The sequence below is a fragment of the Pongo pygmaeus genome, chromosome 1 (genome assembly GCF_028885625.2).
Source record: "Pongo pygmaeus isolate AG05252 chromosome 1, NHGRI_mPonPyg2-v2.0_pri, whole genome shotgun sequence".
Classification (NCBI taxonomy): domain Eukaryota; kingdom Metazoa; phylum Chordata; class Mammalia; order Primates; family Hominidae; genus Pongo; species Pongo pygmaeus.
In genome coordinates, this window is record NC_072373.2 from 19,212,341 (window position 1) to 19,239,374 (window position 27,034).

General features: G+C 46.6%; 1 protein-coding gene and 1 non-coding gene across 2 annotated transcripts in view; one reads left to right on the forward strand and one right to left on the reverse strand.

The window, feature by feature from the left end:
- Positions 1–18,162, reverse strand: part of GALNT2 (polypeptide N-acetylgalactosaminyltransferase 2) — a 216,239-nt gene extending 198,077 nt beyond the window's left edge. Inside the window, exon 1 of the mRNA XM_054468572.2 lies at positions 17,818–18,162. Within this exon, the coding sequence (XP_054324547.1) occupies positions 17,818–17,943 (126 nt within the window). The 5' untranslated portion in view covers positions 17,944–18,162. The remainder of the gene's footprint in view (positions 1–17,817) is intronic.
- A 5,182-nt stretch (positions 18,163–23,344) lies between these two features.
- LOC129023530 (U7 small nuclear RNA) lies at positions 23,345–23,406 on the forward strand. The gene has a single exon (XR_008496830.1). It is a non-coding gene; the product is annotated as a U7 small nuclear RNA (small nuclear RNA).
- The last annotated feature ends 3,628 nt before the right edge of the window (positions 23,407–27,034 follow it).

Sequence of the window (27,034 nt, forward strand, 5' to 3'; positions counted from 1 at the left end):
TCATCAGCTCTCTCCTGTACCTCAGCAACCCTGCACAATCTTTCTCCACTCCTCGGAGATGAAATGGCACCTCCACCTTTAGGGCACAAGGATTTAAGGGCTTAACTTACAAATACAGCTGGGGTCTGTTCAGCTGCAAGAGCAATGCAGCATGTCTGGACGAAAAAGCAGACATTCTTGTCTCCTCTAATCCCATGTTCACCCTGCACCAGGGAGAAAAAGCCAGACTTGCACCCAGAAATGATGTCAACTTCCAAGCATGCTGCCAAACCACAGCGTGTTACCAGTCAGAGACTCAGCATGCAGATCCCAGCAGAAAAGGGCAAAATGACTTGGTAGCCCATAGCTGAGTCACCCAGCAGGCGAAGAGCTGAAGGAGAGTAGGAGGGAGCCAGGGGCCAGGGATGCCTTGAACCTGTGCGGCATGGTCCCCCATGTGGCAGACCCTCCACAGCCCCGGCTCTCAGCCACCAGTCTCAGCCTCATCTCCCTCATCTAGCAATGTCTCAGTGCTGAGCCAGACACAGGAAGTGCCAGGGCAGACAAAATCAGATCCTAAATGCTCACCATCCCCCAGATGCCTCTCTGACCTCACGTCCCATTCACCAGCCTGCCCTCCTCCTTTGGTTGCCCAGACATGCCAAGTTCATTCTGGCCCCAGGATCTCTGCACAGGATCTTCTCCAGGCCCAGACAGCCTTCTGCCACACTGGATCATTCTGTTCCACAGGCCTCACCCACAGGTCCCCTCCTCGGCCCTTCCTGATGAGGACTCACCCCTCATGGAGCCCCACTTCACACTCTGATATTGGCGTGACCGTCCCCCACCCTGCCCTCCTTCCAGAATATACATCCCTGGGCCCATGTTAGCCTGGCTCCCCACTGCCTCCCTGCTGTGGGAGGGGCCAAGCCTTTGCTGGCCTCAAGACACTCACAGTCCAGTGGGAAGCAGGGGATCAAATTAAAAATTACACAGAGACTCCAGGCAGATCAGGGAAATCTTGGGTGTCCAAAGTGACACGCAAAGCGGGAGGGCTGCTGGAAGTGCAGACCCTCACCTTCACAGGCATGTGCGCCAACATCGGGGTGCTGGTGGAGATGAGCTCAGGCCTGCCCATGGCTCCAGCTCCTCCATGTGCAGCAGGCACCATTTCCTTCAGCTTGCATGCAGGTCCAAGGACACAGACAGTGGGCCCCCTCCAGGCCCCTCCCATTGGAAGGGCTAACAGAGGCCCACCAGGATTTCCAACCCTTTCTTACAGAGTTTTAGCTGGTCCTGAACAATCCAGATACTCCAAGTAAAAACAGAGTAACCCCCACTGTCATTCCTCTGAAGAAACTAAATGCTCAGTGCTGACCATCTCCTTACTCTCTGGGCACCGTTTAACAGCAAGGACGGCTTTCTGAAGGAAAGATCAATGCCTTAAAATTAGGATACTAAATCTTCAAACATTTTAACATACTGCAAGCATCAGGGGGCTGCAGGTGACCTTTCAAAGTTGTTTCTCAGATCATCTCCTCTGTTCTATCAGTCTGGCTTCTTGTTCCATCATTGGGCCCCCAGCTCCATCATCCCAGCCCCCTGCTCCATCATCCCAACTGCCTGCTCCAACATCCCAGCTCCCCTGCTCCATCATCTTGGCTCCCCGCTCCATCATCCAGCTCCCTGCTCCATCATCCCAGCTGCCCGCTCCATCATCCCAGCTCCCCACTCCATCATCCTCGCTCCCTGCTCCATCATCCTCGCTCCCTGCTCCATCATCCTCGCTCCCTGCTCCATCATCCTGGCTGCCTGCTCCATCATCTGGGCTCCCCACTCCATCATCCCGGCTGCCTGCTCCATCATCCCAGCTCCCTGCTCCATCATCCTGACCCCCCCGGTCCATCATCTTGGCTCCCTGCTCCATCATCCCAGCTCCCTGCTCCATCATCCTGACCCCCCCGGTCCATCATCTTGGCTCCCTGCTCCATCATCCCGCTCCCCACTCTGTCATCCCAGCTGCCAGCTCCATCTTCCTGGCTCCCTGCTCCATCATCTAGGCTCCCCGCTCCATCATCCTGGCTCCCTGCTCCATCATCCCAGCTTCCCTGCTCCATCATCCCAGGCTCCCTGCTCCATCATCCCAGCTTCCCTCCTCCATCATCCCATCTTCCCTCCTCCATCATCCCAGCTTCCCTCCTCCATCATCCCAGCTTCCCTCCTCCATCATCCCAGCTTCCCTCCTCCATCATCTCAACTGCCGTGCTCTATCATTCAGCTCCCTGCTCTTTCATCCCAGCTCCCTGCTCTTTCATCCCAGCTCCCTGCTCCATCATCCCAGCTCCCTGTCCATCATCCTGGCTGCTTGTTCCATCATCCTGGTTCCCTGCTCCCTTGTCCCGCTCCATCCACAGCTGTCCTTGTCCTGCTCTATCATCCTGGTTCCCCTATTCTCTCTGCAAGTTCCCCTGATGTATCAGCCTGGATCCCCTGCTCTATCATCCCAGCTGTCTAACTAGCACTCCAGTGTGTATGTTCCATGCATATGACTTCCTATGAGCAGGGGCAATGGCTAGGTTTCTAGGCTTTGTCCACAATTTATATGTGTGCCTCCCTCTCCTGGCAGCCACTACACTCCCTTCCTGAAATAAATAAATAATACAGAAGTGACAAAAGGTACTCTCCTCTGGCTCAGCACTGAGGAAGTAGGGATAAGGAGAGTCTGCTGCATGAGGAATGGCACACTGGAGATCTCTCCAAGGTGGGCCAGCTCCAGAGGCCCTAGGAAGAGATGACTGGCCTGAATGGCTGTGGAACTGCAAAGGCAAGGCAGAGCTTAAAGCCAGACACCCATGAAATCACCAACCCATCAGCTCACTCAATCACGTTCATTAATCCATTAGGCCTGCTTTGTTCTACGGTGCCCCTGGGAACTTACACAGCACTTTAACCGATTAGAGAACCTTAAAAATGTAACTCAAATGTGACACCTGCTTCATTCAGCACCACAGCTTCTACCTTACACAAAGAAACAGAGACCTTCCCAGACCGAAGGCAACTCCACATTGCCCAAAGGAGGGACACGGACCAGAGAAGAAGGATGGAAAAGCCTGCCTCACCAGGTACCTCTGCACCATGACTGACACTCCTAGTCAAAAAATTCACACCTGATGTCACCACTGACCTGCAGGTCTGCTCCAAGCAAGACCCCTCCTGGGTCAGAGAAGTCAAGCCAGACCGGCCCCAGAAATACCTGCAGGAAGGGAGAGCAAGCACAAATAAACGTCCTCACTAAGCTCGTCAGCATCATCTTCATCAACTCACTAACTCCCTTTTCCAGACGAGGAAACGCAAGCCAATGTCCCATAGCTACTCTGTAGTAACAGCAGGATCTGAACCAGGTCTAACAAGACAGGCCAGGCTCCCAACCACTGTGCCATCCTTCCTCGTCACAGTTAGCATGACCAAACATCCGGGTTTTTACACAGGTTATTCCTCCTTAAAATCATCACAGTGTATCTATTGATCTGCAATCCAGTTTTGAGTTGTCTTAATTAGAGCCATCAGCAAAGCCACATGAACACTTTGCTAATTGACAGAACTAGTCCTCAGCCCTCACAGGGGGGCTTTGTTGCGTTGCCACAATTATTAATTTGTCTTCCACTTGTCACTCATCTACAGTTTCAAAAGCAAGCCAGAAACTGAACTAATGAAAGAACATTTACTAATTAAAACCATGCAGAAAAGTTTTCAAATAACATGCTATATTCAGATAGTAACAGCTCAAGATGTTGAAAAATCCAATTGCCAATAAGAGTATTAAAAAATTAAACAGCACGCACTTAAAAACCATATCTCAGTATTATTTTTCAAAGACAAGCTGAAAAAGATTAAGGGTGGAATTGGGAAATAATCTCCTGGCCACTGAACACTGGATGGGGAAAGGGTTCTGGCCCGAAGCTACCTGCAGAACCCCGGGGCCACTCGGTCCTCACACCAGCTGGGGGGGACCCTGACCAGCTTCCTCATGCTGTCTGGGGCTCAGATTCCCCATCTGAGGAAGAAGCAAATGGCTGCAGGAGCCCCTTCATCCTCACACTCCTTCCAAGACAACCCACCTACCTAGGAATGACAGTTTCAGGCATGGTCTGCGGAGGCTGGAGGCGCTTTCGAGGAAAGTAGGTTGGTTCACTTCAAACCTGGCAGAGGAGGCTGGCTCTGGCTGGGGAACAAGAGCCTCTGGGCTTGTGAACGCCTGTGACGTGTCACATGTGATGTGAGAGCACACTGGTGCAGCTTCCCCAAGAACCCGTGTCAACACCTCCCCGCCTTTAAAGCGACAGTTAACATTAGCAACAGCAGTTAACACTTTTAAGCACTTACTATGTATGTACCAGGCACCATTCTGAGCATTTTACATAAACTAATTTATTCATCATTGAACAACCTGATGATAGGTGAATGGGGAAACTGAGGCACTGAAGGGTTAAGTGACTTGCCTGAGGCCACAGAGCTAACTGGATAAGCCAGAATGCACACCCAGAGTCTGCTCTGGAGCCCAAGCCAGTGGCCACTGTGCTATGCATCCTCTCTGCCATGTCACAGCAGCCCCAGAAAGACACCCAGAGCTAGCTGTCCACCAAAAGCTCCCATGCACAAGCCTCCTGGGCTTCTGCTGTCAAACGAGGCTAGGGCCAGAAACAGGCAAAACTGTTTCCAAAGCCCCCAGTATGGATTTACAGAGTCACCCTGGCAACCTGCTGATGCTAGACCTTCCCGCTGGCACCAGGAACTAAATGGCAAGTGGTCAGAGCAACCACTGCTTGGGACATCACACTGCTTCATGCACGGGGCCTGATGTCAAGGCCTGCTCCCTAGGTCCACAGGACTCGAATTTCTGCAGAAAGCTCCGACTCTGAACACACATCAGTCCTCCACCAAGGCCTCCCCTTCTCCACAGTAACCTAAAATAAAAACTTACACAGTTGATGAGAGCTTTGCTTCCAAACAACTATGGCACATTTGATAATGATGTCGGCACTTTGCAACACTGGAATAAAAAAATTAGATCCTTATTAGATCACCAAAAATACCCTTCCGGGGCCAGTACAAGGAAAATGACTCCACACACTCTCCACCGCCAGACAGCAAGAAAAATACTCTCAACTAAAACGTATGTCTGAGGTACAAACACTACTGCAATTATGACATATGCCAAGTCACATTTATTACCAGGAAGAGGGGAAACTTTACTTCCATTCCTTTTCTTTCTAAAACAAAGGACACCCAATTCACATCTTCCTAGGCAAATGCTTAGTGACCCAGATTACTTCTTGATCCATAAGAATGTGTGAGCTCCTAAGTTACTGAAGTGCAGATGGAGGCCAAGCCTCAGCAACCCTCTGCGTAGGGACATTCCTCATGAGCCCCTGTCTGCCTCCATGAGCCCAATTATGAGGCCTGGACAGCCACAGTTATGTTCCTTTCATGACGGCCAGCCTCAGGCCTGGAGCTTAGACCATCCAAGAACCCAGACTTGAATTACATTCTCCTCCCAGCTCTCTGCTTCTCGATCATCCACATCAGCAGTTTCAATAAAGGGTTAGTAGATCACCAGCCCCAGTAATCAGCACCTTCCAAGCCTGAAGCTGCAGCTCTGCATCAGCAAGAGGGAAACCTGTTATTTGTAACTTGATGTTTCAGGAACTACAGCTTTACTAAGACCAGGACAGCCAGGGCTGACTTTCTCCAGAGCCGTATTTTAGGCAGGTGGAGGAACATTGAAATTCTAGTCCTAACTTTGCTAGTGCATGACCTGTGGGGCAGGCTAATAACCTTCGGGTCCATCAGAAACTGTGTGTGAATGTGGGAAGAAAAGCTGTTCTTTCCCCCCAGCTGTTCATTCTCCCAGGCATGCTGAAAAGCAAGATAAATGAGCAACGGCTCTAAAGCATTTCAGACATCTCAGAGACAAAGCTGATATAAATTTGAAGTACCACGAATTATACCTTATAGAAGATACGCAGTATCATAATTTGCCAAAATCTCTCACTGACAAATACCACGTAAAATAGCCTTTAGCATTAATATCTTGTTGGGAGAACCAAAAGGACTAACGCATATTTATTAACGGTCTCCCACTCAGCTTCCCAAGTCATCCACAGCTCCTGATGGATAGCTTATAACCACAAGCAAAGCTGCCTAGCATGAGTGAAAAGTCTGGCAGAAACACCGAACATAAAGAAGTGCCTGGCAAATGAGAAGGGTGTAGTCAAGATAATAAAACATCTGGCTGGGCGCAGTGGCTCACGCCTGTTGTCCCAGCTACTTGGGAGGCTGAAGTGGAGAATCACTTGAGCCCAGGAGTTTGAGGCTGCAGTGAGCTATGGTCACGATCATGCCGCTATACTCCAGCCTGGGCGACAGGGTGAGACCCTGACTCTAAAAATAAATAAATAAAATAAAATAAAACATCTACAGTGAACTCTGGTGGGTAACAGGGTCTTTGGTCCACCGGGCAGTCTGCTTAAGCAGAAATGACCTCACAGACCCCCTGAGCTCATCCTCTACCACCAGAAACTGCACCAGGATTAGCAATTTCCAAAGAATGTAGATACTCCTCACAGAAGAAACAGCAACCAACGTAAGAACGCTTCCCTGGTGATACAGGTACTAAGTTGGGATCTAACGTGACCTCTGAAGCTCCCTATGAAAAGAATCACTGTGGAATATCCCAAACTACAGAAGAGGTGTGAGGCTGAAGCACCTCCGGACTAACGCGATCAGAAACCCTTTGAGTTGCTTTTTACAAAAATACTAGTTTTCAGCTACTTCTTTAATTTATGCTGTATACATGAGTAAATATCTTTTTAAATTTGTTAAATGAACTTTTCAAAAGTACACAAAAATAAAACAGTAGAACGAACTCCATGAACCCACTGGTCAACTTCAACAGCACATCTGGCTTCTTCCATGATTCCCCCCACCAAATACGATACATTGTATCCACAGTTTGTATTGTTCTTCAAAAAATAAGGATTTTTGAATAATATAACCACTAATAAAGTAGGAATTGCCTTAACTGCAGATGTGCAACCCGCAGATATGAAGGCCCAACTGCAATGTGACACATGAGAAAAGGAAAGGCTGTAATTGGTCAATTCTAAGATGCCCTTTTCTCCGCCACCCCCAATTGGAATGCAGCTCATGATCAATGACGTCATCAATGCTATGGGCTGGGCAAGGCCCATGATGCATTATTACCAGCCCATGCTCAATCATGCAAATCTGCAGGACATATATGTCAATGGCTTAGAAGAAAATCCAAGAAACAACAATGAAGCAAGCACTCTTAATCCCTAAAAACCAAATCATGGTGGGATCGGAATGGATGAATTGCGGAGTTAGGCAAAATTCCCAGAAGAGTCAAAGGCTGGCTACCTCGACTTTATTGCCAAGCTGTCTTCAAAGTCCAGAACCAATGGCTCTTAGTGTTTTTATGGATTTTTTTCCTTAGGAAATGCTACATCACCAACGCTCTTGGTGGCATAGTGGATGACTCTGTTTGAAGAAAATAGGCACTAACATCTGAGTCAAAAAGTGACTCAGAGTGCTTGGACTCTGAAAAAGTTTTAGAACACTTTGCTCAATGTATTTCACTTGTATTTTCCTTTGTATCTATCTATGCCCGAGAGTGATATATGGAAAAACCGATGTCTCAGTCTGAAAGAGCTCTTTCAATAAGTAGAAAATAAGAACGCCAACTGATAAGAACCCGTTGTGTCACAGGTCAATAGACAGTGTTTTTTCTTTCCTAGTGGTCCACAAAATAATGGCATGTTTGACAAATAATGGCCTCTTGGAATTGATAAAAAAGGTGTATTCCAGACACAGGGGAAATTAGTGATGATCAAAAGTGAGACAAGAAGACAACTAAGTGAGCTCCCTGGCGTAGGGGATAGGGCAGGACAAGGGCAGGAGGGGAAGGAGAGTGCGGCAGGGCAGGCCTTTTGAAGGTCACGCCTTTTGAAGGTCACAGAGCAAAAGCTCAACATCTAGGTCAAGGGGAAAGCCCTAGAGGCAGCAAGGAGGAAACAATGAGACTCAGAGGCATCCCACACTGGGCCAACCCTCTCATCATCCAGGACAGCCATACAAATGCCCCTACCCAACAGTCATCTACACTTACCCAAATCCTGATAACAGAGTACTTAATTTATGGGCATCTCCAAAACACAGGCCTTTAATTTGCACCAGCTCCTCAAGCTCTCACAGGGCAATTTAGCTAAGAAAGACCCTTCATTTGAAGTGCGTCATTTTTCTAGGGCAGCACCCTGTCAGGAAGAAAAGAGTTCACTCCCTGGGCTGGTCTCTGACGCAGAGAGGAAGAAACCTTGATGGCCACTCTTGAATGTGAAGGCCTCTCAAATTGCCTGTTCTTTTTGCCGCCTTGTAAATGCTCCAGTTGTTTTATCCCAAAGTACACTGGACGCACGGTGCCTAACCATCCCAATGGTTTTATGGGATTGGTACCTACCAATCCGATAAAATATCTAATGACCCTTCATATATGAGAATGGCCTCTACGAAAAGCACCTGTATGCCCTCACCTTGAGAACCAGGACCAGCTACAATTTCCCACAGTTCCACCTCCCTGAGATTGGCCATGAAGTCACATCTCCATTTTACTGTCCCCAAGTACAATACTATCAATCACAGAAGCTCAGTGTTACCCACGTTGCCAAGAATATCCCCCCTCTCCAAAGCCTGGGTATCAGGCAGGCATCTGATCTCTGGTTTCCTGCAAATATGAATCAACAACCCCCACTCCCACCCCCAGCAACTAACAAAGATCACATCACAGTGGAAATCCTGTGCTGGGAAAAGTGCACAGGGACCCAGGGGGATTTCTCGTTAAACAGCAATACGTGCAGAAAGCACTTTAAGAATGTGTAGTGTTCTTCAATGGTGCACCTAACAATGAATTTACCCGATCCAACTTGGCGCTTCACAGAAGTCAGCTTAGGAATCAAGACATGAGATTGTTCCACAAGCATATCCTACGAAGCTGATCAGCAAATTAAACTGCTCGAGCAGTTTAAATTAAACTGCCTCGAGCAGCTGCAGGTCTGTAGTAAGGGAAGCGATTATGAGAGTACACACAACCTTTTAACCAGGATGTATTCATGCCTCATCGAGGAGACCAGAACAAGAACAGGTGACCAAGATGTCCACAGCATGGAGGGAAACTCCACCACTAGCCAACCAAAGGCAACATCCCTCAGGAAAGAAAACGGCCTCACTTGTTTAGCAAAAGAAACCAAGGAGTAGAGAGATCACTGAAAAAGAGGCTGGACAAAGCTGAAACCAGGGGTTGCCTCTGAAGCAGAGGGAACCACAATGGCTCCCTCTTAGTCTCAGCTCCGATCCTGCCTTCCCCATGAGCCTACGTGATCACCACTTTAATACTGCAACTATCCTTCCGCCCTGATCCCTAATCCCCATATACTGCTCTATTTTTTCCGCAGCACATAGCACCTTTCTGCACACTACATAACTGACTTCATGTCTACTGTCCGGCTCCCCGCAGCCCCCCACTAGAATGAAAGCTCCAAGACCACAAGGATTTCGTGTCTGTTACAACCACTGGTGCACTCCCAAACACTCAAGCAGTGCCTGGCACATAGGAGGGTCTCAAGAGATACTCATTGAAAGAATGAATGAAAAGAACCAGAGCCAGTTTTCATCTCTGCTCCTTCCGGAGGGGCAGCTGAGGATTGCAGCCTTCAGGACAGGCAGAGAGGCCTGGAGGGTAAGAACACAAATTCCATGGGGCAAAAGGTAAAAATGAAGAAAACAGCAGCTGGGCACGGTGGCTCACACCTTAAATCCCAGCACTTTGGGAGGCCGAGGTGGGTGGATCACCTGAGGTCAGGAGTTTGAGACCAGCCTGGCCAACATGGTGAAACCCTGTCTCTATTAAAAATACAAAAATTAGCCAGGCATAGGGTAGGTGCCTGTAATCCTAGCTACTCAGGAGGCTGAGGCACAAGAATCGCTTGAACCCGGGAGGCGGAGGTTGCAGTGAGCCGAGATCGTGCCACTGCACTCCAGCCTGGGCGACAGAGTGAGACTTTGTCTCCAAAAAAAAAAAAAGCAAAACAGACCAGCACTACTATCAAAGCATTACCAAGTGTGCATCTGCTCCAAGATGCCTTCCAGGAACGTTCCAAATGAGGCCGCAGTATGAGGGCACTGCCAATGCAAGGAAGGGGCATGGGAGGCCCAGGGAGCAGGAGCAAGCCAGGTTCACTGCTGACTGGCAGAAACCCTCGGCCAGGAGTTGCAGAAAAACCCCACTGCCTCCAGAGGCCCTGAGGAGATCTCTTCCACCAGACAACCATGGGTCTGCCACCTGTGAGCTCTGTGACCTTGGGACAGTCATTTAACCTTTCTGTGCTTCAGTTTCATCACTACACTAGAAGAAATAAAAGGGCTGAGATGAAAGGCAGCCCTTTTATTTCTATGCACAGTGGGTGCCACAAAAGTGTTTATTAAATTTTGAAAATTAAAACGTATTAATATATTAGCCCTCCCCACAGGGGTCCACCCCAGACCACACAGAGGGGCAGTCCCATTCCAAGAAGGTCTAACCATAAAGGCTCAGACAGAAGGAATGAAAGCAAAATTAACAGACTAAGGCAGTGGTTCTCTACCAAGGGCAATTCTGCCCACCTCCTACCCTCACCAGGACACTTGGCAATGTCTGCACATTTTTGGTTGTTACAACTTGGCAGGATCAGGGGTGGGAGAACTACTGGCATCTAGTGGGGAGAGGCTGGGGAAGCTGCTACACATCATACAATGCAGAGGACAGCCTTGCACAACAAGGAATGATCCAGCCCAGTGCAGTCGCTCACACCTGGAATCCCAATGCTTTGGGAGGCCAAGGCAGGAGGACCGCTTGAGCCCAGCCTGGGCAACATAGTGAAACCACGTCCCTACAAAAAATTTAAAAATTAGCCTGGTGTGGTGACACATGCCTATAGTCCTAGCTACTCGGTAGGGTGAGGTGAAAGGATCACCTGAGCCCAGGAGTTTGAGGCTACAGTTAGCTCTGGTTGTACCACTGAGCTCTAACCTGGGTGACAGAGCACAACTGTCTTAAAAAAAAAAAAAAAAAAATCCAGCCAAAAATGCCAATGGTGCCAGAGTTGAGAAACTGAACCAGAGCAACCACGGTCCCGAAAGTACCCTTGTCCCTGCCCAAATCCATGTCCTGACCTGAACTCTGGAAATTCAGTAACTCTACCCGCAACCCTCCTGGCCATTCCTCTTCCCTAAGAGTTAGGGACAGAAAACTGCCAGCCATGGGCAGGACCAGGTGGTCAGCAGAGTGGCCTAGGAGAGACTCTCTGTTCCATGGGGAGCTCCTGGAAGGCTGGGGCAGAAGGGACAGTTGACCAGGGCAAGCAGCCAGCAAGGGCAGGCTGAGCCATGAGTGATCGGCCCATTTCCCAGCCCCCAGGCAGCCAGCCCTTAACTGCTTCTTTGTGACAGCTGGCCTCAGTGAGACAAAGGGCTCATATAATTCTCATAGCCTGGGAAAGCTTTTTAAATGTAAGCCTATGAGTGAGACTCTATGTGACAGTTTTTGTTTATCTCCAAATCCAGCCCTGATGAATCACTGTCATCTACATTTCAGCATGCTAAGAAACTTAATCCATATAAAACACCCCATGCTTCTGGGGCCCATACTAGTAGACACGACTAAGTGCAAAAATGCCAGTGTTTCACCCTGTGCTGCAGGAGGCAAGAGCCACCTGCTTAGAGCAGGGAACCCTAGAAAGTGGGGGCCCATCAGGGAAGATGGATTAGTGTCTTAAGCCCCTTTGATTTCCATGGTTTACAATAGAGAAAGGTGGGAGAGGCTTTCTGGACTGGGCAGGTAATCTGAAGACAGCTTTCCTGCCAACTCCATACTGGGTTCATGATGAAGATCAAGCACAGGGCCAAGGTGAAGGAATCTTCACACTGTTAAGAGAACAAGGTCAAGTTCCACTCTAAGGAGAGGAGTGATCACTGGTGAGCACACATCAATGAATTCAATGTAATTCTCCAGAGAGGAGAGTTCCCCGCCAGGCCCAGCCTATCCCAGACCCATTCAGGAGGGTTTGCATATGGAAGTACCAAGACATCCCTCCTCCTTAAAAACACCTCACCCATAAGGCAGTCTAGAGGCAAGGTCACAAGATTACAATGGTGGAACCAGGACTCTCAACAGTAACAGTGAATCAAAGACTTACTCAGAAGGAAAAGGGATTGCTCCCATCATGGAAGTGGGGCTAGGCCTCCTTCTATCCAAGTGGCACATTTGCAGGGGTGAAAATCAGCATGTTCACTATGGCACAGGCACAGAAGTGGGTCCAAGAGGCCCCTCAAGTGGCAGGATTCAACCCTTTGATTGCCGAACATGGGAAAGAGATCCCAAGGAAAGACCAGGGCAGCTAGGAACTGGAGGGCACTCAGGGGGTCTCAAGGCAGAGCATATTTAACAACCAGCATGGAAGTGCCTCACTGTTACATGTGAGTGGCATGACTAAGCCAGTGTGTTTCCATCTGGACATCCACTGACTTGTATGGCTCAGCATCACCCATGCAGAGCTTCCAGAAGAGGCTTCACAACGACAAAAGCACAAAAACCAACAGGGAGCGTAGACTTGGCCAGGTTTGTATGTTTTCTCATCACGTGAATTCTGCTGGGCACTCCAGGAGACTTCACAGGCTTTTCCCAGGAATACCTAGCTTCCCTTCCTGGGATCTCAGCCAGAGCCTCACAGTCGACTCCTGCTTACACCTGTGTCTCTGTCCGAGGCAGCCTCACCGCCCCCCCCCCCACCCCCACCCCACCACACCTCCTTTCACTAAGCCCACTGCCTCTGGACTTGCTAGAAGTTAGGCAGGACAGAGGCCTTGCCTGCTTTGACACTAAAATCAGTATCTTCCCAAACTGACTTCCCTCTCCCCAAAGTCCTGAGAAACATGAGCAGTAGCAAGAAGAAATTATGTCTTCCCTGACCCAATCTCCCCCACCCCCTCTCCCATCATTTTTCTGACCACCTCTTCCTCTGTTCCAAACAGGAGACCAACCACTCACCCATCATTCATCCAAACAGGAGCTAGGGTGGGGAAACTGACAGCGGGCCTGAAGACTCATAAAAAATTCACCAGCCTCCCAGGTGTCTGCCACCCCAAGGTCCAACAGAGCCTGGGCAAGCTGACCCCACTCAGTGCAGGGTAAAGCAGCTGCTTTTTCATTTTTGCTCAAGGGTCTAGGGAAGAGCTCATTACTTTTGCACTGTTCAGCAGTCACACAATCTGTTTCCATTATGTTTGCAGACCCAGAGGCAGCCACAACTTCACTCCAGAATTGGGAAACTTTATTTTCTTTAAAGAGAGAAGTTTATGTTACAGTGCCACTGCCGGATTATCTGGCTATACAGTGGTTTTCCCTGCTACTGTCCTCCCTATGTCAACTTCAAACTCTCATTTCAAGTGGACTTTCTTTAAACTCCAAACTGATGATAGGTGGCAAGGAGTGGTATGGGTGTTCCCCTCCGCAACCACCAAGATGCTCACAGATTTTTGGCACCCATTAAACCACGTGAGGGCCCCATGCTCGACCTCAAGTCACGCATGCTTCCAGGGATCACAGCGACCTGCCCTTCTAACAAGAGGGGCAGGGCTATAGAGGGAGAGCAGTGGAGCTCAGAACCTGGGATCCCACCACAGGAACCCCTCGCTCAGGGACACGTCGGCCCACTGGTGGACACTACAACTGCCTAACCACCAAGACAAGCTGCGCCCTCCACCCACATTCCTGATGGCTGCCCACTACTGAGATCCCCACTCTGACACCACAATTGGGTACAAGAGAGCTGGCATGGTGTCTGGACAACTTCCCAAAAAGTCCGTCTCTAACAGCATTTAAGATTCATAGCCCAAACCCCAAACGAATCAGTCAGATCAATCTCAGAGGTGGGGGTGAGGGATAAAAAAAAAGAAAGACGACTATTTTCCAGAAATCAAGAATTATATCAGGATTATCGTGAACTTAAGATTCCTGGCTCACTACACTTTCAAGGGGATATTTAGGCTTTTAGTTTTTCATTTTCCTCTTTTAGAGATAGCAGTTATTCAGCACCCACTAGCAGTATTTAACTCTCCAAACAAGGCCATGAGGTAAGAATGATTATTCCCACTGCAAAGATGAGGAAACTGAGGGTCAGAGAGGTTCAATGCATCAGTGAAAGTCACTAAGCACAAAGAGGTAAACAGCTAGGTCTCACTCAATGCCAATAAGTGGATTTGTGCCATTTCCCTTTAATGTCTACTACTAGCTCAAAAACATTACTAGTTCCCAAATGGTTCAGCTTGGCATTTGAAGCCCGTTACAATTTAGTTCTGAATTTCTCCAACTTTACACCCTAACGTTCCCCTCCATGTGTACCATGGTCTAGCCCGGCAAGGTCCTTCACTGTTCCAAGAAATAACCTGCCCGCCTCCCCCCATGATTCCTAGAAGATCCCACCCAAAGTCCCCCACCCTTGGACTCTCGGGCAAGGGCTACAGGACTCGTGCCAGCTCAGGGAATAAGGGTGATGCTACTGTGCAAAGTGGACAGGCTCCCAGGGCTCCGGATCATGTCCCTCAGCTAACACTATCCCTTACCTCCCAGCATGCAGGCACACAGGCAAGGGGTCTCAGGCTCCACACACTCTTACAGCAGAGAGAAAACCCTTCCCTTTCCACCCTAAACAGCCACATTTCACCCACAGGCAGCTTCATTTCCAGAGAAATCCCTTCTTCTCTTCTGCGGCTCCATCCACTGCCAATGTACCAAAGCCCAGGGGAGACTTAACGTGATTAAAATTTTAAAGCATTTAAGAAGCTCAAAGGAAAAGCACCCTTGAAGTGCAAATCATCAATTTAGGGGGAAAGAGCAAAATATGGGCGGAAGGGGTATGGACACAAATGTAAATGAAATGTAATTTTAAACAATATTTTGCATAAACTGCTTTAACATACATGTCCTGAGCCGGGGTGTTGAGTCCTGAGTTGTGCGGCAGTGCCTGAGACTGGTCTTCAGCACTCCCTCCTACTTAGTTTACTAAACCTGCAATCTGAGGTGAGCTGGCTCTCTGGGTTTTTCCAAGTGGAGAATAACAGTTCTGTGATGAGTTACTTAACAGGCAGGGCACACAATGACAAGCCTGGGCTGGGCTGCTGAAGCAGCAGAAATCCTAGTTGGACTCCCCTCAGACGATCCCTAAAGCCCAATACTGCAGCCTAGTACCCTATGAAAAACGTCAGGATGTGCGGAAACTGGCTAAATATGGAATGAAAGCCCTGACTTGAACAGTATGAGGCAAGAGAAAAAATATAGGTCCACTTATCTCTAAAAAACTATAGCTAGCTTTTAAATTCTGCCTTTCTGTGCATGGCCCGCTATCTTTTTTTATGTCCATACTTTACAAGCCAAACAAACCACTTTTTTTTTTTTTTGATATGAGAATGAACTAAATTTAGAGACACTTCTAGTGTCTAAATCCACGGAAACAATTGGGGAAGAAAGAAGACTACACGATTTTCCTATAGATCAGGCATTCGTGACAGCAGGGCTCTATTTACCCCCTTCAGAAACCATCTTAAGGCTTCTCTTTAACCCAGGGTCCACCACACGAAGTTAATGAGTCTTCCACTGCAATTTCAAAAGCTATTGCATTTACACACCTCTTCCTCAACCGACAAATCACTAAAGCATTCTAAGGGCTAGGATTAAATTTTATGGTTCGTTGACAGAAAGAATAGAATCCCAAATCACCAATCCATGTGTAATTGTTCATTTCCCCCACTTTTTCTACCTGGTCTCCGTACCTTTCTATATTGCCACCAGGAATTCTTTAAAAAAACAAACAAACCAAGAATCACACACTTCAGGAGTGTCTGAAGACTTCTGCATGGAAGACCCCTCACACCATCCAGGAACTGAAGCCCACCAGAGTGAGGAATCAGCCTCCGGGAGGCGAACAAGCACGCTTGCTCTTTCTAATCACGTGTACTAATGAAAGTGGCAGACTAAGGAAAGAGAAACGCCAAGGGTGGCTTATGTGTTTGGTTTTCTTTGCATGAAAGGCAGAAAGCTTTGCCAGGTCTCACCAGCACACCAGGCTATGCAGAGTGGCCAAGGCACAGTTTACCGGGAAGCAAAGTTTTAAAAATCATTCCAGTTTTACACGATTATATCTCTGAATGGACTGCACGGCTTTTGCTGCCTGTATGCTCTTTGCTGTTCAAGAATAAACCAAGTCTTCGCGTACATATACTACCTATACCATTTTTTACAAAAACAGCGCTAAGGGTACAATGTCAGCTCAGAAGCTAGGCCGATTCAGCACGTGGAAAGAGGGCTTTATTTCTGCCCTTCTAGATAAAACAAATCCATGTAATTTACCAGAAACCAAATAAGGCACCCATTCCACCTAACATCTTCGGCTATGAATGAATGAATGAAGCAAAGAAAAAAACCTCTGAAGCAACCAAACCCCGGCGTGGACATTTAGGGGTCTGACTTCAGAACTGAAGTCTGTTCATCTAGTTAATTCCCTCTGGCTTGTTTCAGGATACCACTCTCTTGTTCCAACCCAACCACCCGTAGTCCACCTCCATTAACTCAGAATTTTCTGGGTTTGCGGTGACACTAAATGTCACAGTAAGGAGAGTTACAGAAATTCGCAAAAGATAACGCTGCTTTCAAAGCCGAGGAGCCAGTAAAACACTACAAACGTCCCCTGCCGGCATGTTCCAGCCCACAGCGCGACGCCCTACTCTCCCGGCCGGCGCTCGGTCGCAGGACCGCGCTGTCCCGGCTCCTCTCGGCGCTCACCATCCTCTCGAATGCCCAGGGCCCGGCCGTCCGGAGCGGCGGGACGAGGACGCAGAACCGCAGAGCGGCTCACACGGTCCCCACAGCCGGATCACTCGGCCCCTGGAGCATGCTAAAAACACATCCACAGAAGAGGGATTCTCCCTGAAGCGGGGAGTGGGGATGGAAAATTCAAGCGCAGGAGGCCACGTCCGGCTCGCGCGGGAGGGCCGGGGGCCGGGTTGGGCAGAGGGTAACGCTGGGGCCGCAAGGGGACGGCCGGGACTGGCCCCGCTTGGGGGGAAGGGGCGCACTGGCCCCTGACTCGCACGGGCCCTGGGGCTTTACTTGCCACGGGAGCGGCCGCCCCTGCTCCCCAAAGGTAAAGGGCAAAGAAGGTGGCAGAAACACGGAACCCACGCCCCGCGGAGTGACAGGGGGAAAGGGACGAGGATTTGCAGCTGCTGGTATCAAAGGGCTGAAAAGAAACTTGGACTCCTCTCTCCTGCTGTACATGACGCGTTGGAAAGGCGGTCGCCTCTCTCTCCTCTCCTCCCCACCCCCTTTGTGTTTCCCAACACCCCCATCCCTAAACTTCCAACCGCAGGCGATGGGGGTCCCGGCGGCCGGACAAGACTCGAATTACGACGAGCAGAGAGAGGGGCAACGTCCACGAGAGGGGGCAGAGGGGTGAGAAAGGCTGCGGGGGCCGCCCTCTCGGAGCCCGGCGTGCGCAGAGGGGCCGGGTGCACCTCTGCCCTGGGCACTCGGCGCGGAGGCCCGGGACGGGGGCGGGCGGCGCGAGCGGAGGTCCGGGCGGAGGAGCGCAGGGGCGGCGCGGAGCGGGCAGGGGACAGGGGCGTAGGGTCGGGGGTGGGCGCAGGGGCCCGGCCGCGGCAGGGCGCTCCACTCACCTTCCTGCCGGCGCCGCCGCCCGCGCCCCCGGCCAGCGCAGAGCCGCCCCCCGAGTACATGTAGTAGGCGATGCCCAGCACCCACAGGAAGGCGAAGCAGAGCAGCATCCGCGAGCGCCGCCGCATTCTCCCAACTCGGCCGCCGGCGGGGCCGCCGCTGCTCGCGAGTGCTGCCTGGGCCGGGCGCGGGCGCGGTGGGGGCCGGGGGAGGAGCGGAGGAAGGGGAAGGGCGCGGCGGTGGCTCCTCCTCCCGCGCGGTGCTACTGCTCGGCGGCGGCGCGCACTCGGCGCCCGAGCTCCGCTCCGGGCCGGCGGCGCGGCGCGGCGCCCAAGCAGGAAGCAGTGGCCTCGGAGGCGGCGAGGGGGGTCAGGGAGCAAAGGGCGACCAATCGGCGGCGGCTGCGGGGGCCGGGCCGCGGGCCGCGGGAGGGGACTGCCGCGTCTCCATGGCTGCAGCACGCCGGGCTCCGCCGTGAGGGCCTGGGCGCCGCCCCGCCCCCGGCCGCCCGCCCCTCAGCGTGCTCCCCCCGCCGGCCGCCCCCTCCCCCGTGAGTGACAGGTGGCTGCCCCGGGACCCGACTGGAGCGCGCGCACACGTGGGCACAGAGCCTTGCTCACGCACACGGGGCCTCTCGATTACGGGGGCGGTAGTGGCCTCGGCGCTTCCTGCCTAGACTGTCACCCCTTCAGCCTTGGTCTTTGGGGCCACCTCAGACCCTTAACGGGCTTGCTCTTATTGGCCAACTGACCTGAGTTTTTGGTGCAAACCGCCCGCTTGAACCCGACTTTGCTGCTGCTTGCTGCAGTTTTCTCACTAATCTTGCAGCAAAACATTCCTGACCCCCTGGTATCGATTTTATTTATCTATATAGGCAGATGTGGAGGTTTTGAGGTGGTAGGAACTGAGAAGGTAATTTTCAAAAGATCATTTTTCTGTGGGTGACAGAGCTATCAATGGTAGAGTTGTTCTTTTCAATAAAAACAAAATGAGGAAGAAGGAAAGCAATAATATATTGTTTAAAATCTTTTCTTTCTCATTCGTTGCTTTCTTTAAAAAGCACATTAAGCATCTTTAACGATACAAGAAAACGATCTGTCTTGTAACATAATCTATGTAACCTTGGTGATGCCCTTGTAACACGCAAAGCTTCCAGTGTTCCTAAGAAAGACAGAAATTTTACTTAGAACTTGATATATTAAATGTTTTCAGGAGCTTCTTGGTCAGAGGATAATGGCAGCTGCCTGATATAAATCCCTACCCATATCCTCAACGAAACAAAAACAAACAAGCCTTCAGCATTACTTAGAGAGAATGCCATGAACTGAACATTAAATTACTTAAGTAGAAGAAAGAAAAGACATCAAATTCCAACTGAGCTCCCTCCACTATTGCCAAGGACTTAAGTGAAGTCCAAGGTTGTCACCTCTTTATAAATAGAAAGTCCAACACCAAGAACTAAAAACTGAACAGAGGTCAGATGCCTTATTGATCAAGGGAAGAGATTTGAAAGAAAATGGGACAAGAGGTGAGAGCCTTGAAGGAGCCTTGCTTCTGGGAAAAAGTCAGATAAATACGAAAAGAAGATAATGTCCTTCAGAGGCCTGACAATGAAGGGAAAGAAAGAAGTCAGAAGGGAAAATTACAAATCCTGCAGAAATGAAAGAGAAGACAGCCAGTCCCCTCCCCAAACACCAACATTATCTATTAAAAACTGCATTTCAGTACACAGATAAAAGAGAACACTCTTGAACTGGGAACCCTGCCTCAAAATGCCTAGTAACAGAAAAACATCAAATCAACTGCATATAAAGATTCTGCAAAAAGAAAACAGAAATCACATTTCTGATGATAAAAAAATAAATCATAACATTTTCGCTGATGAAAACCCCCACAATAAAAACCATGAAGCATAAGAAAATTGTAATACCACATATCGAACTGAACAAAGTGTCATGTATTTGTATACACATACACACACACACACATATATCTAGGATAAGAAATTTCAAAAACTAAAGACATACTAGACAAAAATTAGGAAGAAATGCAACAAAGGTTGAGCAAATTCAAGAAGGAAATTGAAAATAATGACAAAAACTATCCCAGAAACAAAGAATAATTACAAGGTGTCCAAGGGAGAATATATTCAAATGAAAATATGTTAAAGGACACTGAAGAATGGCAAGAAAACAATCAGGAAATTGAAAATAATATAAAGATAGAAGTAAAAAGGTTCAGAGAGAAGAGGTTAAAATAAAAGCCAGGAAAGAAAGACCAAAATACATGTTAACTGGAGTCCCTAAAGTACAAACATTAAACAATAAAACCTAATTAATATTAAAACTATAACCCCAGAAAATAATCCAGGAATAAGGGAAAATTTAAATGTACATGTCAAAAGTGACTTCCATGTACCTTGGGAAATGATCTGGAATTATCAACTCCTAAATATATTTTAGTAAAACGATTAGATTTTAAAGGCAAAAAAGATCAAATTGCTTATAGAGAGAAAAATTTATGCTGGCATCAGACTTCTGAACAGCAACATGCAAAGCCAGGCAACAGTGGAGGAGCATTAACAAGGAACAAAAGTGCCAGGCAGGCTGGGCATAGTGGCTCATGCCTGTAATCCCAGCACTTTGGGAGGCCGGGGTGGGTGGATCACCTGAGGTCAGGAGTTCAAGACCAGCCTGGCCAAAGTGGTGAAACCCCATCGCTAAAAAAAAAAATGAAAATTAGCCGGCAGGTGCCTGTAATCGCAGCTACTCGAGAGGCTGAGGTGGAAGAATCGTTTGAACCCGGGAGGCAGAGGTTGCAGTGAGCTGAGATCATGCCGTTGCACTCCAGCCTGGGTGACAGAGTGAGACTCCATGACACACACACAAAAAAGTACCAAGCAGTGATTTTTATACCCAGCCCTCAAGTGTCAAGGTTGTAGGCAAACAGATGTGACCTTGTGATTTGTGAATACAAAAATTCAGAGAACATCACTCACATGGGCCTTTCATGAGGAATCTTAGAGAATGAGCTTCCTCCAACCAAGAGACAGCTGAGGAAGCCAGCAGAGTGACTAATGGAGAGCATTTTGTATATTCAGAAGGTGAAAGACTAGTGTATACACATTATACTTTCTGATAAACTTAGAACAGGTGCAACTAAAGACAACTGGAGGAGAAGGGGAAGAGCGAAGGGAAAATAGAATAATATCATTGTCTGCAATATCAGTAGCAGGTAGGAGTGAAAGGATACCATATAAAACAGACAGACCAGATGTTAAAAGGTTAGAAACAAAAAATAGGAATTAAGGGTAATATATTAAAAATATAAATAAAAATCACTAAAACAAAATATATGTATTCCCAAATATTGGAAACCCTATTCCAAAACCCCAAAAGTTCTAAAAATAGCAAAGAATACATACCAAATAATGAAGGAAACACAGTAAGTGTGGCACAATGATGCACTAGTTATAATAGGAAACAATATGACACAGCTGAGACCAACCCACATCAGTCATAACAATTTATAAGTGGGCTCAGTTCACCCTTTAAAATAAAAGAGTTTCAAATGTAGGCATAACGGAAACCCCAACTCTGAAAAAGCAGGTGCTGTGATTCTGATATCAAAGTAGAGTAGGCCAAAAAGCATTAAATGATATGAAGAGGGACAATTTATAGCCCAAAACCTCCCTTCCTAAACACTTATCAATTGTATATCATTAGGATTTGATCTGCAAAGTAAAATCATTATTAGTTTGATGGAATAAGTGATGTATGATAGGGACTAAACTTTAGACAATGTTAGAGGTAGAAGAAAACAGGTTATGGAAGTCTTTCCATTGTACATGGGGCAGGTCTGAAGTCACTGTAGTTTCTAGACCTGGGAATCAGAAGAATAGCTAGATGTGACATGGGGCATTTCAAAGACAAAGTCAAAACTATGAGGACAAAATGTATCTCATGAGAACAACTAGAATTCATGAGGACAAACTGTAATGTACCTCCAGTGTTGATAATGGAAAAAAAAACACACACACAACAAAAACCCACAGTGAGATATCACTTCATATCCATTAGGATAGCTATTATATAAAACTTTTTTTTTTTTTTGATGGAGTCTTGCTCTGTCGCCGAGGCTAAAGTGCAGTGGCACAATCTCGGCTCACTGCAACCTCCATCTCCTGGGGTCAAGCAATTCTCCTGTCTCAGCCTCCTGAGCAGCTGGGCCTACAGGTGTGTACCAACATGCCCAGCTAATTTTTGTATTTTTAGTAGAGACAGGGTTTCACCATATTGGCCAGGCTGGTCTCGAACTCCTGACCTCATGATCCACCTGCCTCGGCCTCCCAAAGTGCTGGGATTACAGGTGTGAGCCACCGCACCCAGCCTATAAAATGTATGAAAAATAAATAAATAAATAAATAAATAACAAGTGTTGATGAGGATGTAGAGAAATTGGAAACCTTATGCACTGCTGCTGAAAATGGTATAGTGGTTCCTCAAAAAATTAAATTTAGAACTACTATATGATCCAGCAATTCCATTTCTGGTTGTATACATAAAGGAATTGAAAGCAGGGACTCAAACGGATATTTGTACATCCATGTTCATAGCAGTGTTATTTACAGTGGCCAAAGGGTGAGACAACACAAATGTCCATCAACGGATAAATGGACAAACAAAATGTGGTATATTCATACAATGGAATATTATTCAGCCCTAAAAAAGAAGAAAATTCTAACACATACCAGAACATGGATGAACCTTGAGGACAATATGCTAGATGAAATGACTGAGACACAAAAAGACAAATACCAAATGATTTCACTTATATGAGTTTCCTATAGTAACAAAAATTATAGAGGCAAAAAGTAAAATGGCAGTCACCAGGGGCTTGAGGAAGAGAGGAATGAGGAGTTCCCATTATTATTTATGAGTTCGGAGTTTCAGTTTGAGATGATAACATTCTGGAGATGGATGGTAAATGTACTTAATGGCACAGAATTATACACTTAAAATGGTTATGATGGTAAATTTTATGTGATGTATATTTCATCACAATTTGAAAAAACTACAAATGACAAGTTGGGAGAAATTATTTCCACAACATTATAGATAAAAGGGTAATATCTCTGACATATAAAGTACTTAAACATTAAAGAAAAACCCCAAATCTCCTATAAAAAATGGGGAAAAGCATAAACAAACAATTCATAGTAAAGATCTACAGAGAGTCCATAAACATATGAAAAGACATTAAACTTTGCTCTTAATAGAGTTGTAAATTAAAACTACAAACATACTATTTATCCTCCCATCAAACCGGTAAAAAATCAAAAGCTCGACGAAACATTCTGTTGGCAAACCACAAAAAAAATAATGATAATAAGTAAAGAAGACATCTGTGAATACATATAGGGTAATATCCAGGATATTTTGTTACATGAAAAAAGGAAGTTGCAATACGGTATATATCATCTGCCACTTTTTCTGTAACAAAGAAGGGACTAGAAGAAAATATACATGTAAGTGTTATAGCTCTTTTAGAACTTGTCTAGAAGGTTTGCTGGTTTTCACTGGAAAACACTCCATGAAGAAAAGAAAAGATACATGTATCTGCATATTTTGGCAAAACACACATACACACTCACATACACAATAGTGGTAAACCAGAAAACAATTGAATTAGTTACCTAGAAGGGGTGGGAGGGAAAGATAGAAGGGATAGGAGAATTGATGCTTCTCTGAGTATACTGTTTTTCCAGGCTTAAATTTTGGAAACATGATAGTGTTCTCTATATTAAAAAATAAAATAAAATCAAGAAAGCTGAGGGGAGAGGAGTAAAAACTGAATCCAAACAGAAATATCTGAATCCAATTATGTTATATATGAATAATATAAAGCTTAAAAAAACCAATATTCATAACTTTAAACAAAGTATGCCAGCTATGTGCTCTCAGCCTAGAACTGGAAAGAATTTTAAAGCCCTTTTTTTTATAGTGTTATGGGTATAGCAATTAAATTATTTTATGCATAGTATGCAATTGAGCAAATCAGGAAATGCGTTGTTTTGGGGAGCTAGGATTTTTACTATGGAAGAAGGGAGATACAGTATGGGATGGAAGAAGGCAAGAAAGATTCCTGTGGAGTAGATTTGGAATTAGAGATAGCAGTATGAACTCATTATTTCATAGACACACACACACACACACACACACACACACACACACACACACACACACACACATATCTATGCTCATATGTATGCATATTTAAGCAAATATACATACATATTTCCTAGATCTGTCCACTTAAAGGGCCCCGATTCATAATATCCCAGTAGCAATGAGCACCCCTTGCACCCAGATCTTGGTTTCTAAATACCATTCTCCACTGTAAGAGTTCACTGGAGAAATTATTGATTCCAGGACTGGGGTTGAGAGGGTATTAAATGATCCTGGAACATCTTGTTGTACTAGAAAGTAAGGAAGGGCAGAAAGAGCGAGAGAGAAAGAGAAAGAGAGAAGCAGAGGAGAGAGAGAGCACAATGTTAAAAGGACATAGGAGCCTTGAAGGGGCCCCACTGGCTAAATCTAAGACAATATATGCATCAAAATAAACACTGAATAAAGTAGAAATCTAGGTATACACAGTGATAATAAATAAATGGACAAAAGGAGAACTCTTTGAGTAGAATGCCAACTGATAGACATTCAGGGAAGAGTGGATCGCCATCTTACAACCATCGCGGTAAAGGTGTGTTTGGAGAAGACACCTGAATGGATGCTGAAGTGGTTAGGGGAGGAGGAGTTTGATGAAAAGGAGGAGATTTACAAGGTCTTCAGATGTCTTTCAACAGACATTCGTTAGTTGGATAATAGACATATTATTCACTGCTGGGTGTGGGTGGTGGTGGTGAGGGGGATGGGGGAATTAGTAGCTGGTGGAGAAACAGGCAGCACCTTGGCCAGGTGACCAAAACCAGCATCACTTATGAGGGTCAGATGGATATCCTGAGTCTGCAGAGAGACTCTGAGAAGGTGACAGCATCATGGTTTTTGTATTGTGGCCAAGGATGTATATAAACAAGGGTTGAGCAAATTCAAGAAGGAAATTGAAAATAATGACAAAAACTATCCCAGAAACAAAGAATAATTACAAGGTGTCCAAGGGAGAATATATTCAAATGAAAATATGTATTCTGGCCAAGGATGTGAATAAATATCAGGAAAAAAAATGGGGAACATTCTGTAAAATAAGTGGTTTGTATTCTTCAGAAATGTCACTTTGTCTATTGTGAAAGACAGAGTAAGGAGATGTCCCAGATTAATGGACCTAAAGAGACATGATTACTAAATGCAATAAAGCCCCTGTAGTAGAGAGTAAAAATACTATGGAGAACATGAGTAGGACAATGAACAAAACAGGACTATGGACTATAGCATAGTCTGATATACCATGGTAAACTATGGTAAATAGTATAATAGCATAGTCTGATATACCATGGTACACTATGGTAAATAGTATAATGTCCAATTTTCTGATTTTGCTAACTGTACTATAGTTGCTTAGAAGAATGTTAGGAAATATGATGTTTATTAGGAAATATAAACTAAAGTGTCAGGGGTTAAGGGGGCATGACATACACGAGCTGCTTTCAAAAGATTCAAGAAAAATATAGAGAGAGGATGATAAAAAAATGTGGCAAAATATTTTAAAATGGCGAGTCTGGGTAAAGGACATACGTGAATTCTCTGCACTATTTTTGCAACTTTTTTGGTAAGTTTGAAATCGTTTTCTTTAAAAGTGGTTTTACATGCAATGTGGTGACCCTGAAGTTTCATTCTGCTGATTAGATAAAAGGCAGAAACCTAAAAACATTCCACTGCAACAACCCCACAGCCCAAGCGTCTAAACGATACTACAACTTGCTTCCCTAGACAGCTGGCATATAAACACCCGCTCCTTGTCTTTCTTCTACCTTCATTTACTTTCCTAACACATCTCCACAGACACTTTCAAACACTTGTGCGTGATTTCTAGTGTTTACAGGTAAGGTACTGAGTAGGAAACTCTATATACATTGACTTGCCCTTTTGTCAGACCCTAGTACTGTTCAGCACCGTGGCTGTCATTTATCAATGTAACATTTTCATGCCAGAAGCCCTTAGGGCTTTTTCCTGACTGTATAGTACAATAAGAATAGCTACATATTTGTAGCAGCACATAAATACAGCTTCAACATTTCTGCTGCCAATTCACTGTACCAGTTACTGTTGTCAGAGATGTCGGAAGCCCTGTACAACTTAATGATACATTGTGACTTTGCACAATAGAACCTTTCTTATAATCTGATTGTCCAATTTTCTTTTTTCTAAAATGCTTTAAAGGGGGACAATACCCAATCAGGAGAAAAGGAGAAACAAAATTATGACTGCTTAAAAGGAACAAAATATTAAACACTGAAATTGGATAATTGGAACTTGTTCACACGCCCCTCCCACCAAACTGAAAGCACTTTTCTATGGAGGTTATTATAAAAAGAAGATATTAAAGAGCTTGCCCAGGCCCTGTCGTACTCCCAGGACCCACAGTGGGCTGTCTTTAATGAGAGGGGACACTTTGAAGTACTACAGTTCTATCCTCAGTGAGCAGCTCTTAGTGACACTAAGCTCAAAATCCCCACACCCCAGGGACAGTGTTAACCACCTGCTGCTGTCTTCCCAGAAATTGCTTAACTTGAATTGTGACTGAGAAATAGTTTATCAAATGTGATTTAGGTTAAAGGAATTGATTGCCCTGAACATATAAACATTAACGATGTGCTTACCATATGCCAGGCACTGTTTGTGTATTATTTTATTAAATCTTCCCAACAGTCCTATCGAGTAAATGCTCTCACTATTTCAGTTTTATAGCAGGGTGCTGTTAAGTGCCTTGCCCAAGGCAGCTCAGCGAGTAGCAGAGTCAGGGAGAGTGAGTCACTAGGAGGCACTTGGCACACACGCCGGTGGGGGAAAGGAATCTTCCCATTAGGCAGGACAGCAGCTACCTGGAGAGGGTGGGGCAGGAAAGCGACCAAGCACAGCATCACAGGGGCTTAGGGAATCCTGGGGACATTCTGCTGAAAGGCAGTCTTCTTGTTTCCACCTTCCCCACTGTGTAACCCGCTCATCTCAGGCTCCCAGGGAATATGTTGCTGTGCTGCCAGCCAGC